Source organism: Gopherus flavomarginatus, chromosome 2 (assembly GCF_025201925.1).
Source record: "Gopherus flavomarginatus isolate rGopFla2 chromosome 2, rGopFla2.mat.asm, whole genome shotgun sequence".
In the NCBI taxonomy this organism is placed as follows: domain Eukaryota; kingdom Metazoa; phylum Chordata; order Testudines; family Testudinidae; genus Gopherus; species Gopherus flavomarginatus.
The window spans coordinates 154,043,338-154,061,574 of NC_066618.1; the positions used below are offsets into that span (position 1 = coordinate 154,043,338).

The 18,237-nt window shown below is 42.8% G+C and overlaps 1 protein-coding gene across 1 annotated transcript in view; it reads left to right on the forward strand.

The window, feature by feature from the left end:
- TET3 (tet methylcytosine dioxygenase 3) overlaps positions 1 to 11,994 on the forward strand; it is a 163,559-nt gene extending 151,565 nt beyond the window's left edge. The window contains exon 11 of the mRNA XM_050939813.1: positions 1,195 to 11,994. Within this exon, the coding sequence (XP_050795770.1) occupies positions 1,195 to 3,053 (1,859 nt within the window). The 3' untranslated portion in view covers positions 3,054 to 11,994. The remainder of the gene's footprint in view (positions 1 to 1,194) is intronic.
- Positions 11,995 to 18,237: the final 6,243 nt, after the last annotated feature.

Genomic DNA, 18,237 nt, shown 5'->3' on the forward strand with positions numbered 1-18,237 from the left:
TGAGCTGCCCACAGCTGCGGGGAGCCCAGAGCCCTTTAAATCCCAGCTGCGGCCGGGATTCATAGGGCTCTGGGCTGCCCGCGGCTGCGTGCAGCCCAGAGTCCTTTGAATCCCGGCCACTGCTGAGATTTAAAGGGCTCAGGGCTCCCTGCGGCTGCGGGCTGCCCAGAGCCCTTTGAATCCTGGCCGCAGCTCCAGCGGATGGGCTGGGGCTGGGATTTAAAGGGCTCGGGCTCCCGTCAGCAGCAGGAGCTCTGGGCCCTTTAAATCCCTGCCCCAGCCCCGCAAAGCTCCAGGTTCCCCCAGCCGCCGGAGCCCCGAGCCCTTTAATTTGACCCTGAGGGCTCCCAGCCAGCTCTTCAGCTGGGAGCCCCTGGTTGATTTAAAATCAAGTATCACTTTCCCACCCCCAACCTTCCTTTTTGGCCCACAGCTGTTTTGGTGGGGTGGCGCTGGGGAAGGAGGGTTTGTTTCTGCATGGCTTGGCGGCGCTGGGCAGGGTGTTTCTGCAGGGCCGGGAGGTCCTGGAGGGGGGGATGTTTCCATGGGGCCGGGGGGGGGTTTGGCCCTCAGCTGTTTTCTTTGTAGTAATGTGGCCCTCGCCGCTTTACGAGTTGTGCAGGCCTGCTTTAGAGCACAGATGCCTTGTGTGTGATAGTTCTGTTGCACTAATGCTCACAGTGAGCTTCAGACCACAAATCCTGCTTCTAGTTCAGGCACTATTCAGGCCTTTTTCTGGCTTTTTAATGCTATGCCGGTGGGTGCTTTTTTATTTGGATCTTCTGTGCACTAGGACAGCTGTGCTTTGCTGCAAGGCATGTAGCTTACCGAATATTATAGGCACGTGACCAACAATCAAACACAGCCACGGCCTGCCCTCTAAGCAGCATTTGGATGGCATAGCTCTTCTACGTTAGTCGTGTTGTACAGGCCACTAGTTTAGAACCAGCATTCTCTTGACATCTCCAATCACATAATAAGCAGCATATGACCCTTGGTGAAGCTTTGGCAGTGATTGGTTCTGGGGAGAAGATCCTCAGCTGGTGTAGAGCAATGGAGTTCCATGGACTCCAGTGGGGCTCTGCTGATTTACACCAGCTGAAGTGCTGGCCCATGACTTAATCTTTGGCTTACTAAGGAGATTCCCCTAGGTTGTATGGCCAGTCACCGTTACGCTTTGTGTTTTGCCCACAGGTATGGCATTGCAAAATGGACTCTCCCAGCACTCAGTCAAACCTTCCATCAAAGTTGAACCTCACAACCATTACAACGCTTTCAAATACAACGGCAATGCAGTGGTGGAAAGCTACTCCGTGCTGGGGAGCTGCCGCCCCTCAGACCCGTACAGCATGAACAGCGTTTACTCTTACCATTCCTACTATGCACAGCCTAATCTGCCTTCCATGAATGGGTTTCATTCAAAGTTCACTTTTCCCTCCTTTGGATATTACGGATTCTCCAGCAACCACATGTTCCCTTCGCAGTTTCTGAATTATGGTGCCACTGAGCCGAGGAGCGGGGATTGGGTAAGTAGCAGCTATGAGAAGAAACCCGACCTCCAAGCATTGCAAGATAACCTTAACCACACTTACAGGAATTCAGAGTTCTCAGAGCAACTCCCACACTCTGTACGAAACAAAAACCACCACCAGCGGACCTATGAGAAAGCCAACAGGTATGCCAGCCAGAAATCCATGGCCATGTCCCACAGGACTAACTCAGTCCCAATGGAAACCCCACCGTTTGCACAAAACACAAACTGTTTCAGCAACCGAGCAATCAAACAAGAGCCCGTAGACGCCTTGTCACACATCGAGTCCATTCAAAGGGCTGCCGTGAATGTACAAAACTCAAGTCTCAATCTGTCCGCTGTGCCCTTGTCATCTCAGAACGGTGATCAGGAACAACAGTGGAGCCCCTACAAAGTCAGCAGGAATGTGTCTCCTTCTGACAGGACTAGTAATGCAGAGCGTTCTTGGAATATGTTTACGCCCAATGACAATACCAACTTACCCAACACGAGCATGCAGGATAAATTGAATTCCTTCAATGGACACTCAAACGCTACCCAGTTACCCCAGTCTCACCTCCAGGAGAAACAATGGAATATATTTTCTGGAGATGAGCAGGCAATGCAACATAGTTCTAGCCTGCTTGGGAAACCATGGAGCCCTTGCAAACTCAATGAAAGCCCTTCAGTCTTGCCTAGTTCTGCAAATTCAAACCTGCAGGAAAAGCCCTGGAACCTCAGCCAGCTGAACTTCAACTCCACCCTCAAGGGGAACCCTGGGTTTCAAGATGAGCTGTGGAACTCGGTCAAGGTGGATGAGAGGAGGACTCCGACGCCTAGCTCGGGGCTGCATGAGAAGCCATGGGATTCCTTTGGCTCATCAGCCACCATGGGGTCAAGCGTGTGTAGCGAGAAGCCATTTGGCACCTTGAAAGCAGACGGTAATGCGTTCTTGCCCAGTATCCGTCATCAGGAGAAACTGTGGGACCCCTTCAGCTTGGATGACAGCATGGAAGAGCTGCCCGATAAAACCCTCAAGGAGGAGGAGGAAGATGATGAGGAGGAAGAGGAGTGGTCAGACAGCGAACACAATTTCCTGGATGAAAACATAGGCGGGGTGGCGGTGGCCCCGGCCCACGGCTCCATCCTAATTGAATGCGCCAGGCGGGAGCTGCACGCCACCACCCCGCTCAAGAAACCCAACCGGTGTCACCCAACCCGCATCTCACTGGTGTTTTACCAACACAAAAACTTGAACCAGCCCAATCACGGCCTCGCCCTTTGGGAAGCCAAGATGAAACAGCTGGCGGAGAGAGCGAGAGCGAGGCAGGAAGAAGCAGCCAGGCTTGGGCTCCAGCAGGATACCAAGCCATTCAGCAAAAAGCGCAAGTGGGGAGGCGCCATGGCCCCCGAACCCCGACACAAAGAAAAGAAAGATTCTGTCCCAACACGGCAAGCAGTGGCTATTCCAACAAACTCTGCTATCACTGTGTCCTCATATGCCTATACCAAGGTAACTGGACCATACAGTCGCTGGATATGAGATTAATACAGCTAATATGGCCATCTTACCTCAACGTCTGCGACACTGGACCACAGTGTTGCTTTGTGGTGCTTTCTCCTAATGCATGTAGGGGAAAAAAATCTACTCAAGTGCAAACCTTCTAAAATCTGCACTTTGAGAGGAGTTAAACAAACAAACAAACGAACACTTATTGCTGTTAACATTTTTCAGTAATCTAATATTTATATCTCCGCATTTTTTTAATCTATCCTTGTACATCACAAGAATGGAAAAGAAAAATTTATAGTGTCCTTTCACAAAGGAGAGGTTTTTAATTCCATTTAAAATATGTATTTATTGGATTTTTTTTATTATTACAACAATGAAGCAGATCTTTAAAAAAAAAAAACAAACAAACCACCAAACCAGCTTGAAAAAAATAGAATTTGTACAGCTCACTCATGTTAACGCTGGTAGGGAATTTCAGCTTGGAAACCATCTGGAAATGTGTGCTTTAAAGTCAATCGAAAATGGTTTGAACATCCTGTTTTTCAAATTAACTAAAGTGCGTATTTTGCAGCTTGACTGATCATTTCTTACAGATACAGTAACCCTCTGGGGCTGGGAAATATACAGAGAATGATGTGGAAACCAGTTGCAGATAGAGTAATGGATTCCTACTTCTAGGCAGATGCTGGGGTTTTGAAGATGGTATGTCTAACGGAGATGTTTTCTCCTAACAGCGCCTGTTTATAGGTAAAGGGTTTGATTTGCCTCCTACTTGCCTCAGGAATAAATCCACTGAAATTGATGGAGTTACACCAGTGGAAAACCAGAGCCTGTGTAAACAGGCAGCAGAAGTCCCTAAGTCTGACTTAAGTGGTGCTATGCCTCATCCTGGCCCCTCTGCAAAGGGGTAATTTCCTAAGTGGGAGAACAGTCAGGTCTGATGGCTTTAAAGTGCTGTGAGTTCAGAATGTGAGCTAACACCAAACACTTTTGATGAATACATTATAAACCAGGTTGAAAGCAAGACCAAATTATCCAGGATGATTTGTCTTCATGCTGAATAGTTTATCAGCTATTTTGATATTCTCACCAAACTTGCATTGTTATGTATTCAGCTACAAGGTGACAGTATAGAGGACAGTAGGTTTCTTATACAAGAGAGATGAGCCTGGGACATCTGGACTACTGTCCTTGCTATTTTTGTACCGATCATACTCTGTCACCTTATAGCGGTAAAAAAAAAAAATTCTGGAGGGGGAAAAGAGGGGGTTACTGTATCTTCAAGAACCCAACAAAAACTGTGAATAGTTAGTGTTGCTCTGTGTACTCACTGTTGCTAAGTTTGGTGCTTTCAGTCTCAAGGGGACGTTCTCTGTTTGATCAGCTCTGGGAGGAGTGAATACCGAAAATGACTTGCAAGCCGCCTCCTACATTTTCCAATGGTGCATGCTTCTGTACTGTAAAAACTCCCCTATGACAAGTCGGCGTTTTCAAACACAAAAATGAAATTGATGACCGTTTCCTGCAAGCTAATTATTTTCCCTGTGCCATTTTTTTATAACGACGATGATGATTACAGCAAAACTAAGTGGTGCTTTTTAACAATCTGAATCATGACTTCTTATCCCCCTCTACAAAGCTGTTGGGAACGATTGATTCAAATAACTTGCTAAATAGGAGCAACGGGTGGGAGGAAATTCTCTGAAGCTAGAGAGACGTTCTCCATGGGAGGGCTGCATTTCTGTGATGTTAGCAGAAATTATATGGAGTGATCCCAAAAAAAAATGTAGGGTGAAATTCACCCATGTGCAGAGGCCCTGCACAATTTCTGTGCCCAACTTAAGCCCTGAGTTCTCACTGCTTAGGTCTCGCCTGGTGTAAAAAGACTATTGATTTCACTAGTTACAATCATTTACCCCAGCTGAGGATCTGGCCCTGAGGGTTTAAATGGTACTTAAGTGATGCCTGGGCCCTTGAGCATGTTCTCTACAGAGGTGAATTTCTTCCTTCATGGGAACTGAGCCCTGAGATAAATGATAAAGTACTTAATGGATAACAGGTGCTATCCTGCTCCCGTTGAAATCACCGGCAAAATTCCCACTGACTTCAGCGGAAGTCAGAGTAAGTCCATTGCCTGCTGTTCCTACAGGACATTCTGTGGGAAATTCCAAATGTAGAAGCCTGGTTCTTCAGCTGAGTAGCCCCATTACTTCTCGGGGATGGAGGGGCTGCTCCCCTGCATAAGATTCTGAAAGATCAGGCCTGGTAGACATTTAAAACTGGATAACAATACTCAGTCATAATTCTGCACTTTCAGGTGCCTTTTGGAGAGTCAGAGAGAGAGAGAGAGAGAGAGAACTGAGAACTTAACCGTACATAACGTTTTGTTTACTGTAAACCTTGTTCCTCGTGCACTGGCACAGAAAATAACAGGATCGCTGTAAAACATCCTGAACGTTTGTGTGGTCTGATTTTAAACTGTAAATAGGGAAAGATTTTTTTAAAAGCACTTTCACCTAGATTTAAAAACAAAACAAAACAAAACAAAACAAAAAAACCCCGACAACTTGAAAGCAGTATGTTTTAAACAAATTATTGTGGGAGAACTGTAAATAGTGGCAAAATATTTAACATGCTTTGTCCGTCCGTCATAATTTTTTTTTCTGTATTCTGTATAGTTGCATATATTTGACAAGGAAAATCAATGAGCTATTATTGCTTTGTTATAAATACCCAAGATCATATCAAGGCTGTAGAATTATTCCAAGTCAGATTTATAGGAAACCCTCTGAACTTCATAGTATAACAAACTAAAGCACTCAAGGGGGTAGATCCTCAGCTGGTGTAGAGTGGCCATTGTCTTCAGTGGAACTATGTCAGCTATGTCTCTGGCCCTCAGTCCTTATGATCCTGTAATGCACTGTTGAAGGCAATGGGAGTTTTGCCATTGACCCCGATAGTTGCAGGATCAGGCCCTTAGTGAGCATGCTAATTTTCTAGCTTTGAGGAAATGTTGGACCTGAACTTCTTAAAAATGACTTGTTTTTGTTGTGGTGGTTTTGATTTCTTTCCAGCATCCGTACTTTTCACCCAGGTCTCATTCGACTTCCATATTTTAGGTTGTTGCATGGGTGCCTTGAAAGCTTCTTTTAGATGACTTTGGAGAGCAAGAAATTGTAATATTTGGGGGGGGGAGGGGAATACATTTTAAGAATGTGACAGAGTCCATCTGACCTGTCAGAGTCACACTTTTTTGTAGGTTTCTGTTTAGGAATTTTTAGACTGATCTGATTGTGATATATTATAACATTTGTGACTATACTCATGTTCAGTGTATGTCCGGTCATATCCTATTGGTAATAGTGGTGATATTATTAGATGGAGGGGGAGAAAATGACAGAAGGGCCAAACCCTGCTTGCCTCACCCACGCAAATAATCCTTGAGGGCCGGATTCTGATCTCAGTGACCCCCTTGTAAACCCAGAGTCATTTCACTCCAGTTGGTAGAATTACACTGGCGTAACTGAGATCAGAGTCTTGGCCCGTAGTTTTGGCCCTTTAACTAAGAACATAGAGCCTGACTCTCCACTTGCTCCATCATGCCAATTTTACACCAGCATAACGGGGCACAGAGTCAGGGTCATGACCTCATATTCTGATTTTATCTATGTTGGTATAAATCTGGAGTGGAATTACACCAGAGTAAATTAGGTCAGAATCTGGCCTATCATTTTCCCAAACAGTTTTAAAATAGATAGTTTTGGTTAAAAAAATAAGGCTGTTCCAATTAAAAGCAAAACCTCCCAATTCCAGCCAGCACAGCTAAAATGGTGTTTTAATTGATGATGAATACTGTTGCAGTCTCACATTGTTTTACACTACATATATAACCTACCTCAAATCTCAGTCATTAAAAATTAGCATGCTTCAGACTTCTATTAAAAATATAAAACTATGCACAGCTATTAACCCCTTGCTGCTGAAAGTCTGTTTAAAATATTTTTCTTTATTTTCTATTGGCACTATCATTTGTATCTAATGTCATGGTGATCACAATTGTTTTTAACCATGAAAAAGCCATTGTGATTCAAAGCATTAAAAGAATCCAATAGCATGAAGCAGAAATGGACCCTATATACAGCTGTATTCTTAGGATGGCTGCAAAAGATTAAGTCAGTGGAGCCATGCCAATATACACCTGCTGAGGATCTGTCCCTAGGAGTCTATTATTTCTCATAATTGAAGGATACACCGGATTCTGCTCTTGTTACACCAGAATAAATTTGAAGCCACTTGGAGAAATAGGCTTGATTTTTGCTCTGATTTCCCCTGAGCAATTCCACTGATCCTCAGCTGGCATAAATCAGCGTAGTTCCATTGATGACAGTAGAGCTGCGCTGATTTACACCAGGCCAGGCGACTTCAATGGAATTACTTCTGATGTCCACTGAGGAGTGAGGTGAGGATCCAGGCCCGTTGACTCCACCATTGTAACTGGGTGACAGCAAGCCATGTGCAGAGAAACAGCTAAAGGCCGATGCACCACTTCAGCTCATGTTGGCTTTAAGTGGAACATAAGTGGTGCACAGGTGATCTGCGCAAGGGTGAATTTTACCCACTCAGAGCAGAATCCAGCCCAGTGTCCCACCACATTGATTTGTCTTTAATGTCATAACACAGGTGAAATGACAAGCTCAGAATACTGCTAAGGGATTTTTATTTACTTTTGGTATAATGATTTGCAGCAGGTATAACCAACAAACGGTGCTAGGACAACAAACAAGTCTATAACCCTGGGAAAATCTTGACAAAAGGGCCTGCTCCTGCTCCCATTAAAGTCATCAGCAAAGCTTCCATCGACTTCCATGGGAAGAGGTTTTGAGCCCAAAGAGGTTATTTTAATGTTTTTCTTTCAGGACATCAGTTTCTTCATCTGTAATGCTTTGCCTTGTTACCCAGACACAGCGGAGTGGACTGAAGTCTCTCGCTTTTGACACTTATTTCTTGCTTCTGATAAAATCTGGGGCTCACAGCAAAAGGGGAGTGAAGGGAATGTACGGGAACCAAATATTGGCCCTGATGCTGCATTCCCAGCCTCCCTCACCTATCACTGAATTCAGATTGTGCAAGGAATCCAGGATTGCATTTGCTGTACTGCTAAATATTACTTATGCAGAGTGAAATATACCCTCGTACAGAGGACCAGCATGAGTACACACCACTCAAATCCCATAGATCTGACATGGCACATAGGCCTTTTGTGGGGACAAATTTCTCTCCGAGTGATTAGCAGACAGGTTGGGGAGGAAGCTTCTTCCTGCTCCCGATGAGGTCAAAGGCAAAATCCTATGGGCCTAAAGTCTCATTGGGAAACCAGTTAGGACCATTCCTCATGTACCAAAACTGTAGCTGTGTCCTGTAATAAGGCATAGTAAAGAGAGAGAAAAAAGAATTCCTGAGGTGCCTCAACTTTTCCTTTTAATATTGGAGTATGCTTTGTGGGCTATATAAGGCATATTTTTATTAAATGAAATCTTCTAATAAAATGGTGCTATGGTGTTTTAACAAATTGTATCATGTTTTGCCTGATTCCATCTTGCTGAGGTGCTACTTATGTATATGTAAAACCAGAGAACCAAGAAAAAAAAATAGCTGAGAATAAAGTTTCTTTTTCTTCAGTGACAGCTTTTAGCATCTCTGCTCTGGATCTAAATGTAGAGCCAGATTCTGATCTAATTCATGCTGCTGGAAATCCAGCATCATTTTCTGGGGATTACTCTGGATTTAGACCTGGTGTGAGATCTGAATTTGCCTCCCAGGGCCAGATCCTCAGCTACTGTGAATGAATGTAGCTCCATATGACTTACACGAAGCTGTGATGGTTTAGATCTGCTGAGAATCTGGTCCCTATAGTTGGTATTTGCTCAGCTAATTAAGGGTTAATTCCTGCCAGCTCCTGGAAAAGTTCTATAAATTGGAAGAGGTGGCAGAATCAGAACCCAAGCAAATAACTGTAAATCTTATTACCGTGGGTAAAAAATGAAAGGGGTTTTCTTCTTGCAGGGAAACCAAATGCACTTCATGGTCCCAACTGTGCTCTTAGTTACTCTTGTGAAATCTTACCCAAGATGCACAATGCAGCGAGGGTAGAACTGGTGCCCTGAATTTATAGTTATTATGCAAAAATAAAATTGGTGCAGAATTCAAGATTTAGCATCGTTCGAGCACAGAATGGAATTTTTTACCCCCATGAGTGGGTGGTAAATTCCATCTGTGTGAAGAGAGGAAAAGAAAGGAACCGTGTTTCTGTGGACCCAGAGCAGTTATTCTAAAAGTTAATGTAACATTCTACTTCTTCAACTCACTTTGTTTCAAAGCAAAAAGTAAGGGTTTAGTCCTGTGGGGCCCTGATCTTGCTCTCTTTACTTACGAAAATCTCCTACTGGGCTAGATTCCATTTGCGGTGGTGCTGGGGTAAATCTGAAGAAAGTCCATTGAAATCAAGGCATGTTTTCACGAGTGTAACTGAGAGCAAACACTTCCTTTTGCATTCGGTTAGGGCCCGACCCAGAGTCCAGTGAAGTCAATGGGAAGCTTTTTGTTGACTTCAGTGGTCTTTGGACCAGGCCCTGACACTGCTATCACATGACTGAAAGTCAGGTGACATGGATGTAAATGACAGCTGAATATAGCCCAGTGGGAGTTCTTTGTTTTTTGCAGGATAGACCATATAGCTGCTTCTTTTAGGAATGCCTGCTTCATTTCTACCACTTAGTCTGACTTTTCTTCGTATATCACTATTTGTGGCTAGAAACAGAGAGATACTAAAACTTATACCAATACTTTTACATTTCCATTCTCCCCACGCCCCCCACTTGTGCTACTCTTTCTTTTCTTTTGGGTTCATGTGATTTGATGTTATAAACTGTACAGACACCTGAGTTTTGTGTAAGCTTGCTGTTGTCACGATACATAAGAAAAATACCTCAAAAATAGACTGTCGTGGCAATTTATGATTCAACTATAGATAATGGAATAAAGATAGATAAAAATATTAAAAACTAGGGTATGCATTTGGTTAATTTTACACTGTACTTGACATTTTAGAACTTTTTGGCCTGTTTAGCTCTATTCTTAGGTGATTTCTCATTCATCTTACTCAATACCCTTGTTCATTTTGAATAGGACCTAATTCCACGTGTCTCATTGAAGTCTCGGCTGGTATAAATTGGCATAGTTTCACTGACTTCAGCGGAGCTACGCTGATTTACATTAGCCGAAGCTCTGGCTCAATGACGTTGCTTGTGAAATAAAGAGCTACCCACTAATGGTATCAAAAATCAGGTCCTCAGGCGCACTGGGGTAAATCTGAAGTATTGTGCACTGGTTGAAATCAGTGGTGTTTATTCTGGATTTACACCAGTGTCATTTAGAGCAGAGTTTGACCTGCATACTTTACTAGTGTTTTTAAACAAAATTATAACAAACGACTATATTTGCTTCTTTCTACATATTCTGGGGGAAAATACTCCTGGAAATATTAGGGCTTCATGCTTTCAATCCATTTCTCCTGCAAAACTTCCCTGAGCTTCAGTGGGATTTTTGCTTGAGCAAGGATTGAAGGTGCTGGGTGTGTTAATCCAGATGCAAGCTGAAGAGTACAGTCACGAGACATAATCTGGTGAGACTGGACAGTGACATTTAGTGCCGGATTCTCAGCTGGTGTTAAACAGCATCACTCATGGCACATACACCTGAGGATTTGGCCCTGAGGGTCCAATTGTGGGCAGTGCTGAGCACCCAAAACTCATCACAAAGTCAGTTCTGTTTAGTCCTTTGAATAACAACAGTCTCACTAAATTACGTTTTGTAGCTGTACTCTTCAGCTCATACATAGATTACTTTCCAGGTGCCAATGCTAAATCATATATCCGGTAGCAATGCGGACCGCCCCTGCTTTCTTAATGAAGACAAGTATCCCATTAAACTCAGCAGGGCCTACTGCTCATTTACATTAAGGTCCCTTTACTCAGCCAAAGTCGTAAAATGGGCTTTAATGTAAATGAGAACCAGGCCCTATGGGAGCTTTACCTTTATAAAGGAGATGCAGGTTCAAGGTCTAGATTTTATGTTGCTCTTTTTGCCTAAGAATAGCAGAGCATACTGGCCTAATTCTTCTTCTGTTCCAATATCAGGGATCCTTTTTGTAGTGATTTTCCCATTTTTTCCTCATTTTAACAACCATTTTTCAGGGATTACTCACTGCTGGTCACACTTTGAAAACATTTTACTGTTTAGCTGGTTTTTGACCTCCAAGTCTTTATTTTTAATACTTTTTTTTTTGTATGTAACAAAACAAAAACAGGTTAAGTATAGGTGTGATGCTGTCTTTTCTTTTTTTTAACAACAAAAATGCATTTTTAATTTAAGAGAAATGAGGAAAAAGGTTGTATTGTGACAGACTAATTCAGTTTAGTTAATTTTAAAACCGTAACTTCTCTATGTATTTGATTTCTTGTCTCTTTGAATTCATATTTGGTGACAAGGCCTCCAGTGGAGGCATCCTTGTGAATCACACTTGAAGATTTCTTTGTTGACTTGTGACTGTGGCTACTTGAAATGAAGTTTTATCTGGGGTTGATTGACGAATGGTAGATTTTACAATGTCTCAAGGCAATAGGATTAATGTGTATTAAACTGTAGATATTATTAGTACAGTAAATTTATGCTGATAATTTTATTTTGGATAATTTCCCCCTTCTTTTTCGTTTGTATTTTTTCCTTACACTTTTTTTTCTCCAGTGTTTCAGTAAATTTATTTTTTAGGATGCCTAAAAATTGCAAGTATGGATCCTTTTTTTTTAATTTGTATTTTAAGTTACACACAACCAGCTGGTTTGTGAAATGTATTATTCCTGATATCTTTAAAATATTGTGGGTGTTTTAATAAATTTTATATTTATTTTTTGCACTCAAATTCAGTGGTTTTTTTTCCTCTCCCCCACCAAACTTAGTGAAGATGAAGCTGTTTCTTATTTGATGATGACTCGGAAAGATCACACAACTGGACTTTAAAGGTCACACGGACCATAGACTATTAGTCTGAGGTCTTTGAAGAAGCCTAAGGGAATAAGTTGTCTGACTCTCACTGAATTTCAGTGAGATTAAGCCCTGGTCTACACTGGGGGGTGGAGGGGCGGGAATCGATCTAAGTTACCCAACATACTTAGATCTACATAGTTAGATCGACTTACCATAGTGTCTTCACCACAGTGAGTTGACTGCCGCCGCTTCCCCGTCAACTCTGCCTGTGTCTCTCACAGCGCTGGAGTACAGGAGTCAATGGGAGAGTGCTCGGAGGTCAATGTATCACGTCTAGACTAGTCGCAATAAATCAATTCTCTCTGGATCGATCGCTGCCTGCCAATCCGGCAGGTACTTTGGACATACCCTTGGGCAGCTGGGCCCAGATCCTCAACTTCTGAGGAACTGGGTTGTCATTCCTTAGGATCCCTGGAAAATCTCCATCTTAAACCATCCTAAGAAATCTAGAGCTGGATTATCAGCTGCTGTAAATCAGCATAGTGCCACTTGGATAGAAATATGCTGATTCTTCACCAGCTGAGGATTCAGCCTCTGACTTTTAAACCTTCTAGGTCAAAATTGGGTGCTTAGAATTAGGCACCTAAATCCGTGTGGGAGGTTCGTGTGCTTTGAAAATCAGGTCACAAAGGGCAAGGGTGAGCCAATCTTATTCATGCTGACAAGTATCTTACTCTGTGAGAAATTCATTTCAAATCAGTGAGACGACCTGCATAGTAAGTCACTACTCAATGTGACAGAATCCAGCTCTTTGTTCAGTACCACATCCAGGTATGAAAAATTTGCCCCTACAGCTTAACATCTTTGGTTATAAATATTATTAGAGCAAGTAAAGAATACATAGATTAACACAGGATGGTTAAAATGGACCCACTCAAAAAGGATGAAATTCAGGCCTTGTGCAGAAATCCTGAACAAGGCCTGTCACACTTACATCCCACTTAAACCCTATTTTGAGGGCATAAAAAGGAACAAAATGGTACATCAGCTTTGTGCTGACCTGTGCACAGAAGTGAACTTCACACAGTGCACACAGGTCCTGCAGGAGTACCGTGTCCTATTCTTGGTGCTACACAGGTCCTGAGTCTTCCACCTTTACTCAAACAGATACTTTAAAGTAACATCTTCTTTCTCTGATTTTGGAGGTAAGCCTACCAATAAGAGTCATATGTGTAAACATCCAGCCCACATCAATGAAAGAAAAAAGATCCTGTAGCGCTTAAAAAAAAAAAAAAAGTTTAAGGCTGGTATATTTAAAGAAGCAGAAGGGAGATAGATGTCCAGCTCCCAGTGAAGTGAAAATACCAGCCAACAATTTCTTTATGTAATCAGAAACCAAAAAGGCCAGGAGCGGGGAAACCCCATGGAAACTGCACAAAGAAGTGAAATCTGTTTTAAATATCAAGGTTCAAAACCAAACTACTAGAGGAAAAGTTATGATTTGTATATAGAATTGGATTCCCCAACAGCTGCTTTCTCTTGAGGCCAGGACACTTACAGAATACAGAGCTACAGGATGTTTAGAAAGCAAGGGTGAAATCATGGTCACCTTGAAGTCAATGGGAAAACACCCATTAACTACAGTGGAACCAGGATTTCACCTCAGGATTGGTGTTGAGTCTTGTATTTATTCACTTGTCGGGAAAGAGAATAACCCAAGCAGAAAAGAAGAGGGACAGAAAAATGCAGTGAACTGCTTCTAGCTGTGCCACTGGCGGGTATAATCAGCATAGCTCCATTGATTCACTCTGATTTACATCAGCTGAGGATCTGACTCAGTCATAGGAAAACAGGTGCATCCCCAAAATGCATCAGCAGAGGAAACGAGAAACATTTGAACAGAGCAGCATGAAGTTAAGATTCTGATGATGATCAAAGCCCAACCTTTTTAGTAATGAGTGGTTGTTTTGGATCATAGCAGCAATGGGAAATGCCTCTTATTAATGTATGGATTTCTTAGGCCTGTAAGGGTAGGATAAAGACTACAGATAAGGCTCCTACATTATCTGATTTTAAACTGACACTATTCTTGATCTTAAGGCCAAGAGGTATCTTTCATGCAAACTGTATTCTCAAATGCTATACAGTTAAATAATACAGTTACAAAGTTAAGGCCTAATTCTGTAATTCCCAATCTTGGGTGAAATTCATCCCTTTACAGGGGGCCAATACAAGACCTATAGACTACTTAAATCCCCAAAATAGGGCTTATGTGGGACTTAAGTGGTACAGACTTTGTGAGAAAGATCCTCTGCACAGGAACAAATTTCACCCTTAATGTTTGCAGATTTGGGCCCATTAATAAAAACAACAGAAGAGATACATTAAGATGTATAGAAAAGGATCTTCTTGGATGAAATTTGAAGAAAGTGAGAGCCGATGAGCAGAGACATCTAAGAAAGAAAACAGTGGCAGTGCCATTGCTACTTGATATGATGTCTCATTCTAAACCAGTGTGTTCTAAAAATGTAATTGGAAATTGGACAACAGATTGCTGAAAGCCCTGTTCAGAAGAAAAGTGGTAAAGACTTTGGATGAGATGCAAACACAGTGATAAAGAGGCACTTACAACAACGGTGGTGGACTATAAAAGGCCAGTAAAACTATCTGAGTAATTTGTTAATTTTAAGTAAAGGGCAAATACAGGAGGACGTGCTGAATCAACTAAATAAAACAAGGAAAAGTCATTAAATGGTTAAGACCTTGTAAGGCCTTCCCAGCACTCTAACCTCTAGAGAACAAATGCGGGAAGAAGGTCAGGTTCTGGTGTAACCTTTAAAGTTAAAGGGTAAGGAGGATGGTCTGTTGATTACGATACTGTACTGGGAGTTAGGAAATTTGGCCATGATGGGTGCCATTAAAAACCATAGCGAGAGAGTGAAAACCTCAGTGCCCTTTCTGGCTCTGCCTTGGACTTGCTAGTTCTATGCCTCAGTTTCCCCATCTGATAAGTAGTGCTGATAAGACTGGTACGTTAGGGAGAGCACCTCCATTTCAAAGAAATAAAGAACCTTGCAGGCCAGATCCTCGGCTGGTGTAAATCAGCTTAGCTGCATTTTGTTGTCTTCTCAGCTTGGAAAGAACAGTTTGGGCACTACTGGAAATAAAAAAGAACAGTTTTTATTGGTTTTGCTTCAACAAAGAATATCGCGTATCCTGCATGGATTCCTTTGAAGTGACACAGCTCTGATAAAACAGTAACCATACATAGATAACAGAATGCTAGCTCCTTAGTGTCCATGCTACTGTACTATACTATGGAGCGGGAGAAGCATGAGTAGTGCAGCAGGGGACCAAGAGCCTGATTCTTCACTCTGGTACACTACTTTAACGTTCATGGGAGCAGAGGACACCAAACACCTCTGACAATCAGACCACTTCTGGTTAGATGTCTAAATGTGGATTTAGGAGCCTAACTTTAGGCAACTATGTTTGAAAATTTTAGCACAAGTCATTCATTCTCACAGCCGCAGGTAGGTGTTATTAGCTCCCTTTTTTACAGAACAGGAAACGTATACAGAACAGTACAGAGATTTGCCCAAGGCTATCTAGAAAGTCAGTGCCAGAGTCAGGCATAAAACCCAGGAATTCCTAGTTCCCAATGCCATGCATAGTCCAGAGAGCGGGTGCTACACAGATTTGCTTCTTGTATAAATGCAAATAGCAGTCATAACATCCATTGTTCTTTTGTAATGTAAACTGAGATGGGAGTATATCAACAAAGAAACTAGCAGTGACATGACAGGTATGTTACTCTGCTAATTATACACTGTACAAATTGTATTATCCCAAATATCATTCTGGGGCCAATTAACATGAGTGTTGTATGTAAGACACGTGAGATAATTGTCCCACTCTACTCAGGGCTTGTGAGGCCTCAGCAGGAGTACCCTGTCCTATTCTTGGTGCTACACTTTAGGAAAGTTGTGGAGAAATTGGGGAGAGTCTAGAGGAGGGCAACAAAAATGATTAAAGGTTTAGAAAAACTGATCTGTGAGGAAAGGTTTAAAAAACTGGGCATGTTTAGTTTTGAGAAAAGACTTGCGGGAACGTGATAACAGTTTTGAAATATGTTAAGGGCTGTTATAACGAGGGTGGGATCAGTTGCTCTCCATGTCCGCTGAAGGTAGGGCAGAAAGTAATGGGCTTAATCTGCTGCAAGGGAAATTTAGGTGAGCTATTAGGAAAAACTTTCTACCTCTAAGGGTGGTTAAGCTCCAGAACAGGCTTCCAAGGGAGGTTGTGGAATCCCCGTCATTGGAGGTTTTCAAGAGCAAGATGGACAAACACCTGTCAGGCTGGTCTAGGTTTATTTGATCCTGCCTCAGCACACACAGACTCTTGAAGTCCCTTCCAGCCCTACATGTCTATGATTCTATAAACAAGCCTGAGTAGGGTGACCAGATGTCCCAATTTTATAGGGACAGTCCCAATTTTGGAGTCTTTTTCTTATATAGGCTCCTATTACCCTCCACTCCCATCCCGATTTTTCACATTTGCTGTCTGGTCACCCTAAGCCCAATCCATTACACAGAAATCTCAGCCTTATATCCTCTGCTGTGCCTAGCTAGAATGTTAACTAATGCTAACGTTTCTGATGCATACATCATACAGGATTCACTGAAATGGTTAATTATTCTATGTTTACCATACAAAGTGTTTGAACTCCTACAGTCCCTGTCTAGTCCCACAATTTAGTCCACATAAAATTTTAGAACTAGTTTTATCTTGGCTGTAAGGAGCTTTGTCCGTATAGAGAAAATAAAATAGGTGAGACATAGTCATAATGTCCTCACAGGGGAAGCGATATAAGGTGCTCTGATCAATTTCTCATATATGGGATGTAATTATTATTCCATTTATTTATCAACTTATGCTCAGAAGACAGGTAGCTAGTGATTGAAAATAAAGAGCCAAAAGTAAAATCACTGGACCAGATTGTTAGCTCAGTTCCACCAATGTAAACCCACACTATTATCATTCAATTCAGTAGGCTTATCTGGGTGGAGCTGAGATCAGAATCTGGCCTATTACTGCCATTAATGTGGGCTGAACTCTAAATGGTTCTTGAAAGGCAAACCTAGTCTATCAAACAGATTCAATAATGCAGTGGTTCCCAATGTGGTGCCTGCGGGGGCATCTTAATGTGCTCACGTCCTGGCCCCCGGGAGAGCACCTGCCAAAATGCTGCCGCATTTCGGCGGCGACGCCTCTCGATGACGACGCTTGCCATCGACGAGTGACTTCATCGAGAGGCGACAGCAAGTGGTGTCATTGAGAGGCGTCGGCGCCAAAACGCTGCCGAAATTCGGCGGCATTTTGGCGGGTGCTCCACTGCCGCAGTGGTCCTTTCGGCTGGCACCCGTTGGCCAAAAAGGTTGGGGACCACTGCAATAATGTTTAGCCCATACATTAACATTTTTGTTTCAGATGTAGATTTCAAAGCACTTTAAAGACTTGCACATTTATTTATATAGCTTGAGGCAGTGTGGTCCAGTGGGCCACCAGAATGGGAGGCAAGATACATGTTTTCTATTCCTGGCTCTGCTATTGACTCACTAGGTAAATCAGTGGTTCTCAAACTTTTCTTTTTTCCACAGACCACTTGAAAATTGGTGAGGGTCTTGGTGGACCATTTAATGAACTTTCCAAATGTTGTTTGTACCATTAGCTAACGATTGTAAAGCATTTTGATGAAAAGTGCTATATAAAAAAGCCCCTTAACAATAATAAACTTTTTTTGTTATACAAATAAAAGCACACAACTCATATTTTAATATCAGTAGTTTTAAATTTCTAATGTGATGGCTGTGCCCCTCTCCCCTGCCATAGCAGCCCCTGAGCTGGGGCTGGGGAGGAGTGGAGTCTCTCCCTCTCTCCCACACTGCAGCAGTCCCTGAGCTGAGGCTGGGAAGGATGGGGGTCTCTTCCCAGCAGCTGCAGCCCTGGAGCTGGGGAAGTCGCCTCTTTCTCTGGCTGCCACAGCCCTGCACATCCCTAATTGCCCCCACCCCCTCTTCTCACCTCACTGCCCCCCCCCACCAATTCCCTATTGTCCCCAAGGCCACTACCTCACCTTACAGGTGCCTCTTCTCCAGAGTCCAGGCACCTA